Below are 18,182 nucleotides of genomic sequence, written 5' to 3' on the forward strand. Positions count from 1 at the left end.
TGACTGTGATAGTAAAGGGAATACCTGCTATGTCACAGTAATGCTAATTAACTCAGAACAGTAGATGTCAAAACCTTAATGGTGACCACTCTATCCATATGTTTCTTTTAAGAAACCCTCACAAATCTGCCCTTGTTACCCAGAGTTTTCAGAACCCAAAACTGTGGTAACTTAACCTGTTTTCTGCAGGCGGTGTCAGGAATAACTCAATGGGGACACAACTCCACTGTCTGATGAATGATTGGTACAAACAAGATGTTTTCACCCAAAGCTCCTTCTTTACTGAGTCTCAAGCAGATGCGCGCATGCCATGGCAATAGTTTTAGAGCACCCCAAACATAGTTACCCAAAGTCTGAGATGGTTTCAAATGATCAACAGCCAGGCTTCCGGGGGTCCTTCTTCCGTCCAGCTGCGGAGGAAAAGATGTCAGTCTCTGCTCGAAGAAAAGCTCCTTGAACAGTTCCAAAGTGTATTCTTTTACTTAATCTTTTATAGGTAACTTAAATAAAGCACATAACGCTTAGTAACTCCTAGTGGCTCACCAATTCTCCTAGCTTCAGCAAATTGCTCATTATCCCTTATCAGCAAAGCATTTCTAGTCATAACAACAATAAAACTTCTATGTCAGGGGCACTCAAAACCAAGGTCAGCTATCCAAACGCTCTCTTCCATTCTTATGGTTCATTAACTCTCTGTCCCATCCTCTTATTCTGATTAGCAAAACTGCGATCATGCGTCTATTTGGCCTTACCTTTCAGGCCTGGTCTACACTGGGCGGGGGCGGGATATCGAACTAAGTTACGCAACTTCAGCTACATGAATAACATAGCTGAAGTTGACATACTTAGATTTGCTTACCGCGGTGTCTTCACTGTGGTATGTCGACAGCAGACACTCCTCCATCGACTCCGCCTGCGCCTCTCGCTCCAGTGGAGTACCGGAGTCGACGGGAGAGCGCTTGGCGGTCGCTTTATTGCGTCTAGACTAGATGCGATAAATTGACCCCCACTGGATCGATCGCTGCCCGTTGATCCAGTGGGTAATGTAGACAAGCCCTCAACTCCTAACAATTATTCTGAACTATTTGGTTTTTCAGCTAATAGTGACTGGACACACATAATGGCTGCAGTTATGTCAAGTTTAATTCTCCCATAACACCACCACCACTTAAACGTCTTTCTCTGAATATTTAACATCTTTTTGATTGGGAGGTGTCTTGAACGTCAAATAGTGTCTATGTGCAGTCTGGGAGTCAGAAAGTAAATGAAATGTGCATGTGTGTGTAATTTCTACAGCATTGTTTATGCCATGGCAATTTGTCAAAATCAGGGCTATTGTGACAGCGAATAGAGTAGAAACAACATGCTTCTCTGATTCATTATGGTACATGGTCACAAAGTAGATCTGCATATTTCTCATGGCTTCTTGCTCCAGATGCTCCATCAGCTTTTGTATGTGGGAGCAAAAGAATGTTAATTTACTTCCACAGTTGATTTTCTAGTATGTGATCTCTAATCACATCCCAGGGTGTAGGTTTTATATCCAGTCTTCCTGCACTGTTACTTCCATTATGATATAAATTATACAAGAAAATGGAAAGAATTTTTTTAATAGATTTTTTAAATGATTCTACTGTTTGCAAATCTTGTACATAATTGGAAGGTAGAAATAAAAGGCTAAAGTAGTGCACAACTCCATAAACTCCAGAGTACATTCTTTCATGCAACTGAATGTGTTTCTCACCATTATCTTGATCTTATATCAAGTCAACATTTGAATCTGTCATTAGAAAATACTTCCCATATAATTAATAGAGTTCCTTACAGAGAAGAATGACTATTGTACTTGAAGAGGTTGGCATGTGTGGAAAGAAATGTAAAAACATGCTTACCTCAAGGCTGACATGACTTGTACTTGCCTGGACACTTAATAACTAAGAAGAGAGAGAGCTTAAATTTCCATTTTATATAATGTAATGAGCATAGCTCAACAGAAAGTGCAAAATCTTTCAATAACGTTTACAAGAATCAGATCAATGAACTGCTTTAGTGTACAAATGGAGCTGATAAAATTATTTTGGAAAGTTCTTTGTTCATATTGTTTTGGGAACTAGATCTGATTTCTGCAAATGTATTCATATAAGTATTCACTGAATAACATATGCAAATAGACTTCAACCTATGGATAGTTTTGTATACTATTCACTTTCGCTGTTAATTGTGGTGTGTGATTGGTCAACTAGGTCACAGTGGGTACTGTTTCTGCTTCGTGACTGGATGTCTGAGAGTTTTTAAAAAGAAGACTAAAGAATGGCAATAGTATATAATATGTTTCCATTATGAATTTTTGGATGAATAACAATTGGTGTTAGAGTCTTGAAACTTCTAGGGTTCTCAGATATTTTCATGAATATCCCATGGCCATCCAAATACTCATGAACAGTAAATTATTGGAGTGGGATGGATCTGAGGTAAGGCAATAAGAAATGAAACAGGGGTTCACAGCAAGGGAATCTGATGTGAAAACTCCTTGCTCAAATTAAGAGACTATCCAAAACTCTCTTCAGGATTTTGGCATTCATTTATGGCAGGATTCTGCATTCTTTGCACCCCAGAAAACCCTACTGACTTTGGTGCGAATAAAGATGCCAAAAAGTAAATGATTATGATTAGATTTATCAAGAGCTTCAGCATCTTGCATCGTTGATTTTTTTTTGAAGGTTTGGGGACCAAATAATTTGGTACAATGTAATTTTAAAAGAAAGGTGTTAACGTTCCACACTTGCAATATTAAATGCTGTGTAATTTCATATAATTTCCCTTTTTAAAATAAAAGATATCAACCTCCAGCTGTAAACTGAGAAATTTTCAGCTTTCTCTTCAAGAAGTTCTGAAAGTCTTTCCACAATAATTAAATGGCAGAATAGTTTAACAAGATGATTCATACTAAAAATCAAATATGGCACATCTTCTCTTAAACAAAAAGGGTATGAGGTAGAAAACCGAAGTGACTAGAAAGTAAGATACCAAATATTGTGACATTGTAGTGTAGCTATAAGCAAGGTTTTTAACAGTTTACATTTATAGTCAATACTTCCACTGTTGGAAAATCACCATATAGTAGTGTGTGTTACACAAACTTTTGTACAAAATGGGGAGCAGTTTGTGCTTTAGAAGAGTGAACTGTTCCTTAAAATAAATGGATGGTGTATATATTGTAAAATTCTCCATTATTCAGAGGGCCAGCACAAGACTTATGCACGATTAAGTTCTGTTTTGAAAGCTTAAGTGGGACTTAGGGGCTGCAGAAATCTTGTTTCGGATCTCTGCTTATGAGCAAGTTTCACCCTGGATGTGAAAACTGCACATTCAGCACTTATGACCTTTGACATAGTTATTAGTAAGGAACATGTATGGTGCAAAATTCAACTCTAACATTACTCAGCAGAAATTAGTGGCATATTGTGTGTTACTTGAAAACATTCTATGGTATATTTAATGAATCTTATTTTTATACTCCACAGAGTAGAAAACATGTCTATGAGGTTAGAAGAAGTGAATGAAAGAGAACATTTTATGAAAGCTTCTCTTCAGACAGTTGACCTTCGACTTTCTCAACTGGAAGAGCTATCTGGTCGGATGGTGAATGCGCTCGAAAAGCTGGTGGGTATTGACAAATCCGAGTTGACGCATACACGCTCACGAGCTTCTTCTGAATGTGATGCCGCTTACCTCCTGAGGCAAAGCAGTGTCAACAGCTCTGATGGCTACAGCATGTACAGATATCATGTCAGTGGCGATGAGTTAACATTTGATGATAGCATCACCCCGACATCACCAGCCATGGGTTTGCGCAAAAAAGCCTATTATTTTGGAACGAAAGAAGAGAAAGATTGTGCAGACTCAAAGATGCAGCTGGTTCCAGAACGTCAGGGTAGTTTCCGCTATATCGCCAGTGCTAATACAGTTGCCACTACAGATTACAAGAAATCTACATTAGAAATTGCACAGAATGTCACTAGACCCCGATCTGATTCAGATATTTGTGTTTCATCTGATGACAAGCAAGGGATTTCCAAGAGTGATGAAACAATTCCCCAAAGCATAAACCAAACAGATATTGTTATGAATGGACAGTCAGTCACAAGACCAGATTTTCAGAACACTCATTTAACAGTAGAAAGGACCAAGTTAGAAGCTACCATCTCTTATCCCTTGGACAAGTCTAAGGCAATGCGCTATTACCCTGCTGAAGCGTTCAATGCTTGTCAGACAACCATGCTAAAGTCAAGGAGCTTTATATTTGCACATGGAGGGAAGCTGGTTGGAGGGGTCAACAACTGGACCACAGACTATAACACCATAATGGATCAAGTGTGCCCTTCCACAGTTAAACAATGGACTAGTGAGTGGAAATACCAGGTTGAACAGAAACTTTCTAATGAACCTAGTCCAGAATATCCTGGTGGGTCTGAAGCAGAAAGGCAAGCAGAGCAGAAACAGTTCCTGACAGATACAGAAGATGACGGCGATGTTGGCGAAGCAGGTGTCAGTGCCTCTCATATTTCTACACCTGTCACTGACAGGACTGAGACAGAAAACTTACTGTCAGTGAAGCCAGACAGGACTGGTAGATTCCCATCTGTACGATCAAAGAGTTTACACAGCCATTCTCGGAAAGCCAAGTCCATTAAGGACAAATTAAATAGACCAGGACACGCCAGCAGTGTAACTAATCTAGTGGTGGCCTGTGGCAGTGCAACAGAAGAGAAAAAAGCTAAGCAAGAGAACACTTCCACAGAAACTGAGTGCTAAAATGGCTCACAGTCCATGTGGCAGCGATGGTCAAGAATTTGTTTGGATTAGTTTACCAAATATACCACACTGAACAGAAATGTTTGAAAATTTAATCCCTAAAAAATCTTGCATTTACTGATTTTCTGTATTTTTTATTCTTTAGAAATGTTAATTCCCTGTTCTCAAACAAACACTTTGTGATTTGGGTAAAAGGAAGACATGCGCTTTAGGGGTGGATGTAAGGCTAGGCATGATAAGAAAATGCCAAGTGGGCCAGATCTTTCTGGGGTCCGTTGGTTTCCACATTCATTTATTGACTGAGTCTTTATTAGAGCTGGTTGAAAACTGGAAAATATTTTCATAAAAAATTGAGAAAATTATCTCCCTTTTTCATTGGAAAACTGCTAAATTCAAACTTTTTGGACTAGCTTTATCTTCACATGTGCACCTGATTTCCTTATGGATGTAGTATTTAAAGAAGAAAAAGTACTGAATGCAAAGGAAAGTTTTGCAATCTCCTTGATTTCACGAATAGCTCTCCGTTGAATTACCAAGAAATGCACATCAGAAGTGACTTTCAGTTAATAAAATAGACACAAACTGAGTTAAAACACACAAAAAATGCAGGTTTCTCCAATAACGGGACTTGGAAGCCATCAGTTTGGTCTGGTACCAAAATATTTCACCTGTCTTTGAACATGGGTGATGGCATCTTGTTTTCTGTTACTCTGAGGAGTATCCTCCTTAGCATGCCAACTCTCTGCATGCGCTCATGCAAACACCCCCCTCGCCCCCCATTAGTCTGTCAAAACTAATTGCCTTAAACTGAGCATCATACTGCAAATACTGCTTTCTGGAGGCTCTGTTTTGGGAACTACATATATTTTTAACTGGCAGTGATCATTGTTTCAAAACACTTAATGGGGATTGAAGTGGGAAAATAAGAGTCCAAGACCTGCATCAGTGGCTTGCATCACCAGAGGTTGCAGTGGAGCCTCGTAGTAATTGGAATTTGCTTTATTTAAATAAATAAGTACAACTGTAAAATGAGTGACAGGTACTGATAAAGTATATACACACCTTTATTCCAGACAAATCCAACGCAACAAACCTTTCTTCCTTCAGGAATTTCATTTTGATGGACAATAGGGGCACAAGTGGCAGGCAATAAAACATCTGAAGCTTGCTTTTAGGTGCTTCAAAACCATGATCAATTTTTTGTTGGTCATATTTTCTATATTTTCCTTCTCTTGTGAAAATACAACCTGAACAGCCACTTCGGTTTTATTACTGTGAATCCCACCCGTCTCTTTATGTGAACATTTATTGTATAGGAAGATCAGGTTGTTTTCCCTCAAAATCTATATAAATTTCTCTCTCCCCAAATGAGAGCAGAAATTGAATAGTTTTCTTTGAATTTACAAAACAATGTACATAGGGAAAACAAAACAAACTCCATAAAATAAGCTCTGCTCCTCCCTTTCATCTTCCATGAAGGGGGCCTAAATTTCACAATTTCTAGTCACTATTTTCCCAACTCACATCTTTCAAATGTGAGTCATCATTCAAAGGTATTGTGAAGTGCATTTAGTGTGAAGTACTAAAATGTACTTGTTTCTGGCAATTTTGTTGATGTTATATTTTAATTACATAGTTCTTATTTGTTACTTTCCAGGACTACTTTTCTAAAATATTCACGGCAGCCCCCGTATTGTAGGGTAAATGCACCATTTAACAAGATAAGAAAGAAAACAAGCTAACTGACTTTCAAAGTTATTTTCCTTACAGACTGCTGTTCAAAGGTTTACATTCAAGTCCTGCTGTTAGTAACCAGGATTTTTGCATGCACTATTTTGAAATGGTAGAATTTAATATGTATTTTCTTCTATCATCAGATCCACTGTAGCATGGCGCCTGGTGTTTACAATTAAAATTCTACTACAATATTTGCAAAAGAAAGGAAGGTGGGGTGTGTGTGTGTCAAGATTCTAGTAAGGTGTCAGCTGCCTCATGTTTTTGTCATTAGGCTCAAATATCTCCATATAAAACATGTTCCTATACTATACACTGCCGCCAAACTAAATGAAACGGACAGTTATAGAAGTTCATTCTTCACTAGGTACAGCCCTTCTCCCTGCTGTTGTTCTGCACATGCTTGTCAAGGTTATGGGTACCTGAACACAGGATTTTTTTTTTTCATAAGGGCTTTTTTATTCAGTTTCTCAGAATTTGAGATTTGCTGTTGTAAAATGGAATGGCATTTGGTATCGTTGCACCTCTACACTGCTGTATTACAGTTTGATGCAATTTCATGGTCATTTTATATATGTAGATAAAATATTTGTTCTGATTTGCAGATGCCTTTTATTGTTTGCCTGTAAACTCTTGCCAGAAACTGATTCATCAGCAAACTCAAGTGATACAAAGGTTTTCAGCATTTTTGCTAAATGAGCAGTATCCATTTCAGTGTGTTGCATACATCTTGTTGGAACGTCTTTATAAATTGTATTAAACCATGCTTTATTTGCCCAGAGTCACTTTCTAATGTTAAATCATTAATTTATCTCAAATTAACCATTGAATTAGACTAACATGGAACTCTGTTAAATGACTTTTTAAACTTTGTACTTATTGATTTTCTTTGTGTACAAATAACCAGTTATATTAGCTTCTCTAGGAACAATACCAAAAAGATATGAAATAATAAATACAGTGTAACAAATTTGTCACTGTAAGGATACTGAAAACACTGCAGTCTGTCTGTTCTTTTTTACAGAATACATAAAGTAAATCTTTTCTAAAGCAAAAATTCAGTTAATGGTTGCCAGTAATTTTGATTTAGATGGGATTCTGTGGAGTGATACCTTTATAAGGCCTTGATCCTGCAATTCTAGTGAATATATAAATAAATGTTGGCTTGTTTTTATTTGCCTTCTGGTTCATGTTTTCGAGCTTTTTTCCTCCAGAACCATGAGGGCTAGAAACTTTTTAAAAAATGTGACTGAGAATTTCAGGTTTTGTGACTCCAGGAGCTTTAAGAGAAACACCAAATATCATGAGATTCATAATTAAATCAAGAGAGTTGGCAATGCTGGTTCAGTCAGGCTGTATCTTGAGATGGTGACCAGGCACTAAGGAATCTAGCTTGACTGGCACTTAAGATCTAAATAGATCAAATCTGATCATGAATCAGTGTAACTGAAGAGCTACCGCTGGTTGGAAAATGGGAATTCCTTTTTACTAAATGTGGAAATTTTGGTTTTCATTTGAATCCAAAACAATGTTTCCACCAAAAGGAATTCTAAAAAAACCCTCCTGTTTCAGAACAATTAAAATGGATTATTTTTGAAAAATGCAGGGGGGCTGGCAAGGCCAGCAGGCAGCTTGAAAGTTGGGGAGCTTGCCAGCCAACCTGCTGTGGAGCAGAGGATCCAGAAGCAAATGGAGAGATAAGCGGGCTGTCTGGAAACTGGCCTGGTTTTGTCAAAAATATTGATGGAATTGACACAGTGAACATGTTGATTCCATCAAATCAGCATTTTCCAGTGGAGAACTTCTCCAGTGCAAACATTTTCCATTGCCTTTAAACCTCATGATCCTCAGCTGAACAGGTCATTTTTTAAAGAGTAGAACTGCACTATAAAATTGGTTTCAATCTATTCCTTAACGGATGTTTGTTCACATCATAAAACCATTATACATAAGAAATGGGATTGATATTTGTAATTTTGTCTGTAGAGGGCTAATGCTGAAACAAAATGCTGTTGCAGATCTGGTGTACTATAAATCAGGTGTAATTTTTAAAGATATGGAGGTACTGGTAAAGTTGATAAATGCAATTTCAGGCTTGGTTTCTGAGCGTGTGTTGTTTTGTTTTTTTGGCAAAGTCTGCAATGCTGTTGGAAGAAGGGGCTTTATGCTAAACTTTTGTTTTTTCCCCTCGTTTTATACTTTTAAAAGATGCTAGTAGCCTAGCTCACATAATGGACTCATGCAATAACACATTATGTACAGTTTACATGCAATGGAGAAAAAAATATTTATAAAAAAACCGAATTCAAGTGCAAGCTTCCAAGGGCTAGAACATGATACATTTACTTAGGCAGAGTTATACCTTAACTTCTCAAATAATCCAATTGATTTCAATGAGTCTGTTCAGTGTAGATAATCAAAGAAATATTCTCCCTATACTCTTAAGGAAAAATACTTTAATAGTGTCTGTTAGAAAGAGAAGGCTATGACAATGTATCTTTCCTTAACAGACAGCTTCAAATTAACAAGACAAACAATAGTCATTGCAGACACACCATGATATAGATACACAGTGACAGGACACAAACAGGACTCGCATATATAAGGGCAAAACTGTCATGTTAGATTACAAAAGCATAATTTATCACCTGTAGAAGACAAACATTTGTAATTAAGTACTCTGTCAAGTTCTGTTCATGTTATGTGACTTCATCATAACCGGTACCCTAATCGAACTGGGAATCAAGCCAAGAGTTTGTGTTGGGGATCTCTTGCTTTAAATAAATAAATAAAAAATGAAAAATTGTGAACATCTTGAAGGATGAAGAAAAGATGGTAGCAACAAATTGTTGAAGTATTTTGTCCTTTTGGGTCAACTCATTCATGAGAACAACTCTCTCAAAAATCTGTCTCGTCTTTGACTTTACCTTCAGTGACCTTTTTGAATGTTAATAGGGTGCTTTCAGCGCAGAATACAGAAGATGAGACAAGCTGCACCATTTCTCACGTAACAAACCCACAAGGGATTTTAGCTTATAAAACAGGATCTGTCTCCAGTAGAAAAGCAGAAAAAGATTTGTAGAGGTGTTATCTGGAACTACCATGAAAAGAGTATCACAACAGCAAGAGTTTTTGCAGAGAACTGTGCTCTCTTAGAATAGAAAGTGGTTGATTCCAGAAAAGATGCAGGGTAGAAATACTGCAAAAGATGATGACTTAGCAGTGTCTTTAAAATGTCAAATAAAAAAAAACTTAAATGAGCAAGTACAGAATGAAACGTGGGGAACTGCATGCCAAGATTTAATCTGCAGTGCCCTTTATAAGCTGCACCATATGATTTTAAAAATACAGGATTTTTTTCTTTTTCAAACTCCACCACCAGAACATGATGATCAAGTAAAGTTCTCCATTGATGTCAGTTGGGTGTTTTGTCGAGATTTTAGGGCCTGAGCCTTGCCTGATCCAAACCCTTTATTTAATACTCACAAAAACTTCTAGGACCATATTTTACATCCAGCTATTCCCATGCAGCCCTATTAAGTTTAACAAGAACATAATTTGGTCATGGTACTAATGCTGGATGCTATGTGCATCATGTGTCTTAATCTAGGCTTTTCCCAACAAGTCAACAAAATACTTATTTAATTGTGATGACACAAGACTACCATGATTTTTTAAGAGCTTTTCCTGTTATTGATTCAAACGTGAGCTCTGATACAGAACAATGGCAGTATACAGGCCAAAACTGTTTACTTACCTTATGTAAAATAGGTTAACAGTTGCCAAATATTAGTGATTAGCTTGGCAGCTAATTACCTGTGGATCTGAATACTTTTAGGCACCCAACTTAGGTTTTCTTAGAAGTAAAACTAAAATTAGAACTATGATAATAAATTAAATGAATTTTTGTAATTGAATGTGTAGTTTGCAACCCAAACATTACACTATAATGCATAAGAATGAAAACATGAAAGCAACTGGTATGTTATCTCTGTTCCAGCTTGATTGGGGCGGGGATGAGTAAACAAACAGCACAAACAATTAAAAATAAATGTAATAGTAATAGTTAATAATAACCCTTTAATAATACATCCAAATCCATAAAAACCAGTCAGTCAATCAGAATGACTGAATACACACCATTTATCATTGGCTGAGTTATGCAGATAAGTCATAGGTCTGCACCCTGAATACCTGGAAGTTTCATCTCTATCTGCTGTGTCTTTTCTGATGGTTGACTGGCTCTTACTATCATCAGAAACCCCAAACTGAGACACAGCCTTTCCAGTTTTTAAAGGATGACTTTCCATGCAGATGCCAAGTTCATATACTGGATGATCACATGATTATTCCCATAGCATCCATATGTTTGCCAGCTAAACAATCTGAATATTCAGCTTCTGGCTTTCCTGATAACCACCACAGGCACTATCAGAAGTGGGTTTTTTGTTTGGGGTTTTTTTTTTTTTTTAAACACACGCTTCCAAAATCGAGTGTGACAAACCGTGAAACCTTTAAATACTTTGCATTTTCACATAAAGGATGAAAGACAAAACATGAGTAAAAACTGTTTCTCATTTTTTCCCATTGCTCCTTATTTGTCCATTTGGCTAAGTCTGCTCTAACATCTGGCTGACACCACTTATCAGTAGAGTTCTTCATCTGGTGGTTAAACTCAAGCTATTTGCATTCTGTAGGTTACTGCAGCCTAACCTAGAACAAGGATCTTCATGACAGCTTGTACTGGGTGAGACAAAATGTAGTCCTCATGGCCAAACTCACTGAAGTTGTGCTGCCTTGGAAGTTATTCTTTGCATATCTTACAATTTGCACCATCCCCAGATATGAATCTCAGCAAAAGGTTCAAAGCAAAAAAGGAGGAGACAGACTTCACCAAAAGAGGAGTCTGCCAGTGCTTGCTAAAAAGCAGGAAAAGATGCACATTTTCCCAAAAGGCTCATGCATGATAGGAGCTGTATGAGAACAAATTAAATCAAACTCCAAACCAGAAACAGACACAAAACCACAATCTGCAGTTTGTAGCTTTTTACAATGTACAGAAAAATACAATTGTCCATTAAACAGAAATATTTTCCAGAGCTGTAATTAGGTTTCTTCTTTGTAACATTTTATTAATACATTCAGCACCCAAGTTCTGAAGGCACATATATTTTTATGCTGAGAGGTACTGGTAAGCGCATGGATCGTCAAGCCTCTTTAGCATCACTTAACATGACTATCAGGACAAGTTAATCAAAAACCCACCACCTAAGACAAAAGGGGTTGTGAACCTACCCAAGAGTTTTGCATTGAGAGGGCAGCAGGGTTTTGCTGAGTATTGTACTGTCTGGGTTGGGGGTCTTTGAGGCAAAAGGGGGAGGCAGAGCAGACAAAAATGAAGACTCAGAGGAAGGAAGAAAGCCAAGCACAGTGTGACCGTGGCGAAGCCTTGAGGAAGGTTCTGGGTCTGGTGCTATCTAAGAGGCTTGAGACTGTAAGCAAATAAGCTAGCCCTCTGTTTGTTTTTCTTTGTCCTGTATTCCTTGTAAATAAACAAGATTGCATCAAAGAAAATAACAGACGCTGTCATCAATTTCTGCTTCCAACTGAAACATTTTCAGGGCCCAAAACTTTGACTAGGCAGTTGGGTCAAAAAAAGGGCAATAATATATTCTTATTGTATAGGTATACAGAGATTACGAGACAATTTAAAAATAAAAAGTTAACCTCGCTTTTCCATGTCACTTGACCTTTTGGATTTGTGGGTACACAAAGTACAAAGATGGCTCAGTAACGTAAATTGTGCTCACAGATAACTGCAAGCACAAAAAGTAAAGCCAGGTTGAGGCTGGGGTCAAAGATCCTGATTCTAACCCCATTAAGATCAATTCAGTTGACTTCAATGGACTTTGGATCAGGGCCAAGTCCAGTCAGGAGCAGGAACCCTGACTCCTAGTCCTTAGCTTTAAGCACTAAGGAAGGTAAATTCCTCCATGAAAACAAAGAGCGACAGGTTAACAAGTACAGTAAAGAAGGCAGGATCTCACTCCCCCCCCCCCCGTTGTGGGCTTTGTGTTTCCCCTTTGTGACTGTGGGGACTACAGCCAAATGACAACCAGTTACATTTTACTGCGTAACACCCAATTGCCATTCCAACCCAGTCCACAATCATTTTTACGGTTTGTCTACATGGAAAGTTACTGGCATAATTATACAAGTGTATTTATACTATACCAGTATAAATCCCCATGTAGACACACTTACTCTGGAATAAGAATGTCTTTCTGCTTTACTGTGTTGCTTTGGCAGTAGCATACGCTAAACTGGAAAAAGCGTGTCCATAGGGGAAGTTATACCAATAGAATTATATCAGTAAATTTCCCTGTATAGACAAGTCCTTAATGGACTTGAGCCTATAAGTTTCTCAGCACTCTAACCCTGAGCCTACAAAGCACATGCTTAGCTTTAAGCCTGTGAACAGGCCCATAATTTCAATGTTTAAGCACATGCTTGCTGGATCAGGGCCAACATGTGCAGTACATTGCAGTACAGAGCTGTTTGAGCAAAATATATTTTGTGCTCCCACATGTTAATACATGAGTTCTATATTCATCTCCCTCTGTGCCCAAATTCTATATATTATACAGTACTACTGCAAAACTTTTTAAATACTCCACAGCATTGTGGAGGAAGGTCCTGTATATTAGAAATACAGCTCAACTATTGCATAAAATCTACCTCAGAAAATCACAGGCAGCCCATTTTTTTCTTTTGGCCTATGATTTTAGCTAAAGACAGAATGCTGCTTGCGGATTTAGTGATCTCAATCCCCTTTGGATTACAACTAACTAGGAAATTACCCATGACAACTAAATCCTATCACACTTCGCAGGCCAACTTCAAAGATATTTCTCACAGGAGTAAAGTGGTGTTTTTTTAAAATGTGCATAAGTGTTTGCTTAATTTTCCATCATCAAACCTCTTGTGGAAAGTATAAGCTGTCAGGGTTCATTGAGGAATAACACTACCATTCAGTGGTTCCGATTCAGGAAAGCACTTAAGTGTATGCATATCTTTTTAAAATTAAGTACATGCCTAAAACCTATGTACTTCACTTCTTTAAGCACCCTTCCTGCCTAAGTATATTTCTTGAATCAGGGCTATTGACTAGGGCTACTGTAACACTAGCAAGTATTTCTAAAACTGTTGATTTTGTTAGTTTGAAACTGTATATTGATTTCTTTATTAATAAAGGGATATTATGAAGAAAATGTAAGTACAGAAAGCTATACAGAGATATTTAGCTGTGTAAGGTAAAATTACACCAGCTTTTCCTTAACCTTTTGCTTCAATAGTAAACAGTAATGATTGTTCACTCATTGTTAAAGCAGGATAGGAAACTCATTTATGACAACTTGAATATTCAGCCCCTCTACTGGAGCATTAAAAATAAAGGCCTGGATTGTCCTTCCCAGCTCCGGAGTGCTAAAATGACTCTCGATGCACAGAGCTCCCACAGATCCTGTACCGAAGAGCATCAGCCATCTCCCTGGCACCATCTCTCCTTTGTGCCCGGCAAAGGGCACTCTAAGTGTGGGGTTACATAGAGAAAAGGATTAGAGACAGGCAAACGGGGGGTATGGATGAATTAAGGGCCAGGACAGATAACGACACATTCTTTCCCATCTAGCCTTGCTGAATTTGAGGAGAAAAGATAGTACGGCTAGCCTGGGACAACATTATATTTTCTACATAGCTCCAATCATCCCAAATGGACAGACACAGGCAGGAGAAAAATTCCTGGAGCCGCACTGTAGGCTAGAGTTATAGGGTTTCCATACAGATGGCTCTAGTCTCTTGTAGGTTTTGGGGCAGGCCTTTGTGAACAAACTCCATACACCCACCCCAACAGAAAAACATAAGGGTAGCTACCAAGGTAATGCTTAAGATTCTCTCCCAGTGCTCCTTCCAAACTATTAGCTCCAAAGTAACTAGCAACATGAGCACCACCAGAGGAACTGGGTGTGGTACACACCTATGAGGAAGATAATTCTACCCCTTGTTATGTTACAGACTATTGAGGTACCTTATACTTCGATGTGAGTGTTCATGTTTACTCTTTCATAGGGCCATGGCTATAAACCATCAATGATCTCTATTTCACTTAAGATTTTGTACAACTTTGTGTTTAAAAAAAAATACAGAATATGTGAGAGACCACAATACTTTTTCCAGTTGACAAAATTCAGATTGTTGGTTGAGGAGGTGATGGGGGAAGCAGTTAATCCAGAAGTTATTTCAATCAATTCATAGTGTGTAAAGCCTGGCAGTATAACAAATAATCATGCCAGACCATCATTTAACCTTTTTCAGCCAGAACTGGTGTTGAGCTTTCATTGGCGCGTCCCTTTCCAAGTGATGCAGCAACTATGCTGAATGCTCTAGTCAGGATTATTCTATTAGACATCAAAATGATTGTATTTATCATATTTGCTCACAGCCAAGTGCAAAGAGACAAGAATTTGACAGAATGAGCAGCTGATTGCAAACCAAAAACTTTTTTTCCTGGCTTTGCTGCCTCCATGCTGTGTGGATCTCTCTCTCTCTCTCTCTCATTTTCATTATCTGAAATGGATACAATACTCACTTAATAGAAGATGTGGATTAAATAGGTAATGGTTTTTCAGCCCTCTGAAAATGTTGCACTGTACAACTAAATATTACTGTGTGCTATGTTAACAGACAAATCAGGTACTTTATTTTTGTAATTTTAATAAATACAAATACAGACAGCTATTGCTATAAAGTACTAAAGTGTTTAATGTTAAGAAATATTTTTCTACAAAATTATTTGGCTGACAAGGAAATAGGGTATAGGTTAGGCTCACCGTGCTACATAAAGTATTCTCTGTAGGAATTAATTATTTTCCTAAATTCTTCATCTGTTTCATAGTTGTGCTGGAACTGATCCTAGCATCTGAAAAAGAAACTTGAGGAAGTGACCTTGAAATACCCTCACAGAGTCAAAATACAGGAGTAAACAAAACATTCATAGAGCCAGATTGTGCCACTCTTACTCAGTGGCTAGTTCCTTACTCCTTGAGTAGTCCTATGGATTTAATTCAACACACCTAATGGGAATAGAATTAGAATATGGCCAGAGAGTCTGATTCTTCTCCCACTGAGGGATAGAGTAGCTAGCTGTTACATTCTTGTTTCAGATTTCTCTTTGATCCTGGTAAGTAAGATAGCATGAGAAGGGAATGGGGGGTGGGGGGAAGGGGCATTAAAGTTTTCCAAAAGTGATGTAAGTACACCCATAGCTGCCTATGACAAGGAATGGAAAAGCCTGAGGTTTTCTTCTGGAACGAATGCACGTACCACACACACAGTTTACCCAGTCAAACAAATATTACATATGGTGTTACATATATATTTTATTGTTTGTTTGAAATCTTGAAAGTAAGCTATCCCTGACAAAGTAACTTTTGACAACAGTGGGATTCCAGCTGCCAAAAGCTGCCTTTGCTGTAGCCTATTGGATGCCACTATCACAGCTGTGGTGCTGCAGCCATGAGGTCCATAGCCACACCCAATGGCCTGAGATTTTGAAACCAGGCCTGAAACCCTGCAGAAGCCTGTCGTCTCAGGCCAGAAGCCAGCTCTGGGGACTCACGGGCCGGATATCTCAAAAGCAGCTTTCTAGTTAGCCTCAAAACGTGCGTGCCTGAACAAAACCCCCACGCTATGTGGTTGCTGGAGCAGAACGGACCTTGTCCAAGGAGGAGGGGCAAAATCAGGCTTGTAAATTGAAAGCTACAGCAGCAGCCACAGCCCTAGGGGCCAGCCGAGGGAGGGAGGCTGCTCCCCCCTCCCTGGGGCTGGCAAGGCTGAGGCTGTGCAGAGCCAAGCCCCGGGGAAAGCGGGGAGATCACCGAGGTCCCGCTCGGGGCTGCTGCTTGGCAGATGGCCCCGGAACGGCCCCGCCTGTCCTGCGGGGCGGGGGTGGGGACACACACGTAGCAGGGGAAGGGGCTTGGGAAAGCGGCTGGGGGAGGGGAATGCCTCTGGGGGCGGCCGCTTGGCCCCTCCGCGCTGCCGTACAGACTCAGCCTCGCCTCCAACATGGCCGCCCAGGCCCCAGCCTGCGGGGCCCAGCAAGGCCGCCGCCTCCTGCTGCCGGGGGCAGGGAGCTGCTAGGGCGGAGAGGCTCCCCTCACACGCCCCCGCCCCCACGCCGGCCCGCAGGGGCGGGAGCAGCGGGGCTGACGCGGGCTCCATGAGGGGCCGGGGCCGCCGCAGGCCGGACCTGCCCAGCCGGCTGACTCCTCCCTTGGGAACGGGGGCGCAGTGCCGCCTCGTAACTCCAGAGCGCCGGGAACCTGCAGCCCTGGGCCGGGGGGGGCTCGAGGGCTCGGACCCCGCCGGGCTCGGGCAGGACTGGGGGCTCACCCCGCTGTTTGCCTCACCCGGGGAGCAGCCTCCTGCGGGGGTTGCCGGGGGCAGCCGCAATGTTTTCGCTCAAGCCAGCCAAACCCACCTTCAAGTCCTACCTTCTACCGCAGGTAACTGGCCTTTCTGTCCATTCCCCCCCACGGCGTAGGGCGCTAGAGCTGCGGGCAAAGGACGGGTCTCCTCGGGGTGCCTTCCCCCGAGCTTCGCACAGGGCTTCCCTCCTTCTCCTCAGCAACACTGATCAGCCCGGTAATGGCTCTCGGCGGTGTTTAAATAGCACCTGCGCGTGAGCCAGACTCCTCTTCGGCTGTGCGGGGAAAACTTTCCTTGGGTAGCGCCCCGCGAGCGAAGGCAGCAGCAACCCTGGCATTGGCCGGTTTTTGTCTAGGTCTGTCTTCCCAATCAGGCACAGACTCTATGTAGATTCATTTATGTTGCGACTACAGACAAGCAACAACTTTTTAACCAAAACACAATCATGATCTAGTTAAAGTTTGTCAACCTAAGAAAAGTTTGGATGGCTTGTACTAACTTTAGCTGTATGTGAACGACTTTCCTTTCTACAGTGACTACGTGCTAGAACCTGGTTTTGGCACTAGTCAAATGTTGGAACATAAGTGCTTGTTCCTTATATGCAAATATTTAAGCTGCTGCAGTACTCATTAAACTTATTGTCACTAACTTGAAATCAAAAACTGACAATAAAACTAGAAAATGGTGTGTTTCAGTAAAACTATTATGAAAAGGTTCTAAACTTCAGTGTGAGTTTTTGGAGTGCACTAAACAAGGAGTGATTTTTAAATCTAGATTTATGGGTGTGGCTTACTAGTTAAAAAGTTGGATGCGCTGTCATATTAATACGTATGGCCAAATATAGAAAACTGGATATCTTTTCACATTTTTTCAGTAAAGTAGAAATGACAATGAAAAATGTTTTTTTTTTTTTTGTTTTTTTTTTTTTCTGGGAAGGGCATCCTTGTCTCTATGGCAAATGTAAACAGTTACATTGTGTCAACTGAGGTTTTCTGTAGCTGCTTAAACTAATGATAAGGATTGGGTATTTTTTTTTTAAGGTCTAGAATTTAAACATAAAATTGTTTATAAGATGCCTTTAAAAATAATCAAATTTAGGCCTTGATCTTATAGATAGATGCTTACACTTGTGTAGAACCTCATTT

General features: G+C 39.8%; 2 protein-coding genes and 1 long non-coding RNA gene across 4 annotated transcripts in view; 2 read left to right on the top strand and 1 right to left on the bottom strand.

Annotated features, from left to right (window-relative positions):
* Nucleotides 1-8,606, top strand: part of TRPM1 (transient receptor potential cation channel subfamily M member 1) — a 73,155-nt gene extending 64,549 nt beyond the window's left edge. Inside the window, exon 26 of the mRNA XM_037911109.2 lies at nt 3,525-8,606. Within this exon, the coding sequence (XP_037767037.1) occupies nt 3,525-4,815 (1,291 nt within the window). The 3' untranslated portion in view covers nt 4,816-8,606. The remainder of the gene's footprint in view (nt 1-3,524) is intronic.
* Nucleotides 8,607-11,140: 2,534 nt separating this feature from the next.
* LOC114020661 lies at nt 11,141-17,561 on the bottom strand. Its single transcript, XR_006284413.1, has 3 exons — nt 17,103-17,561; nt 15,438-15,526; nt 11,141-15,174 (listed from the first exon to the last, which is right to left on the bottom strand). It is a non-coding gene; the product is annotated as an uncharacterized LOC114020661 (long non-coding RNA).
* MTMR10 (myotubularin related protein 10) overlaps nt 16,609-18,182 on the top strand; it is a 71,021-nt gene continuing 69,447 nt past the window's right edge. The window contains exon 1 of one of the 2 annotated variants that reach the window (XM_027827322.3): nt 16,609-17,114. In XM_027827322.3, coding sequence (XP_027683123.2) covers nt 17,061-17,114 — 54 coding nt within the window. In that variant the 5' untranslated portion in view covers nt 16,609-17,060. The remainder of the gene's footprint in view (nt 17,115-18,182) is intronic. The other variant, XM_007053763.4, reaches the window with a different exon arrangement.

Source organism: Chelonia mydas, chromosome 10 (genome assembly GCF_015237465.2).
Source record: "Chelonia mydas isolate rCheMyd1 chromosome 10, rCheMyd1.pri.v2, whole genome shotgun sequence".
Lineage (NCBI taxonomy): Eukaryota > Metazoa > Chordata > Testudines > Cheloniidae > Chelonia > Chelonia mydas.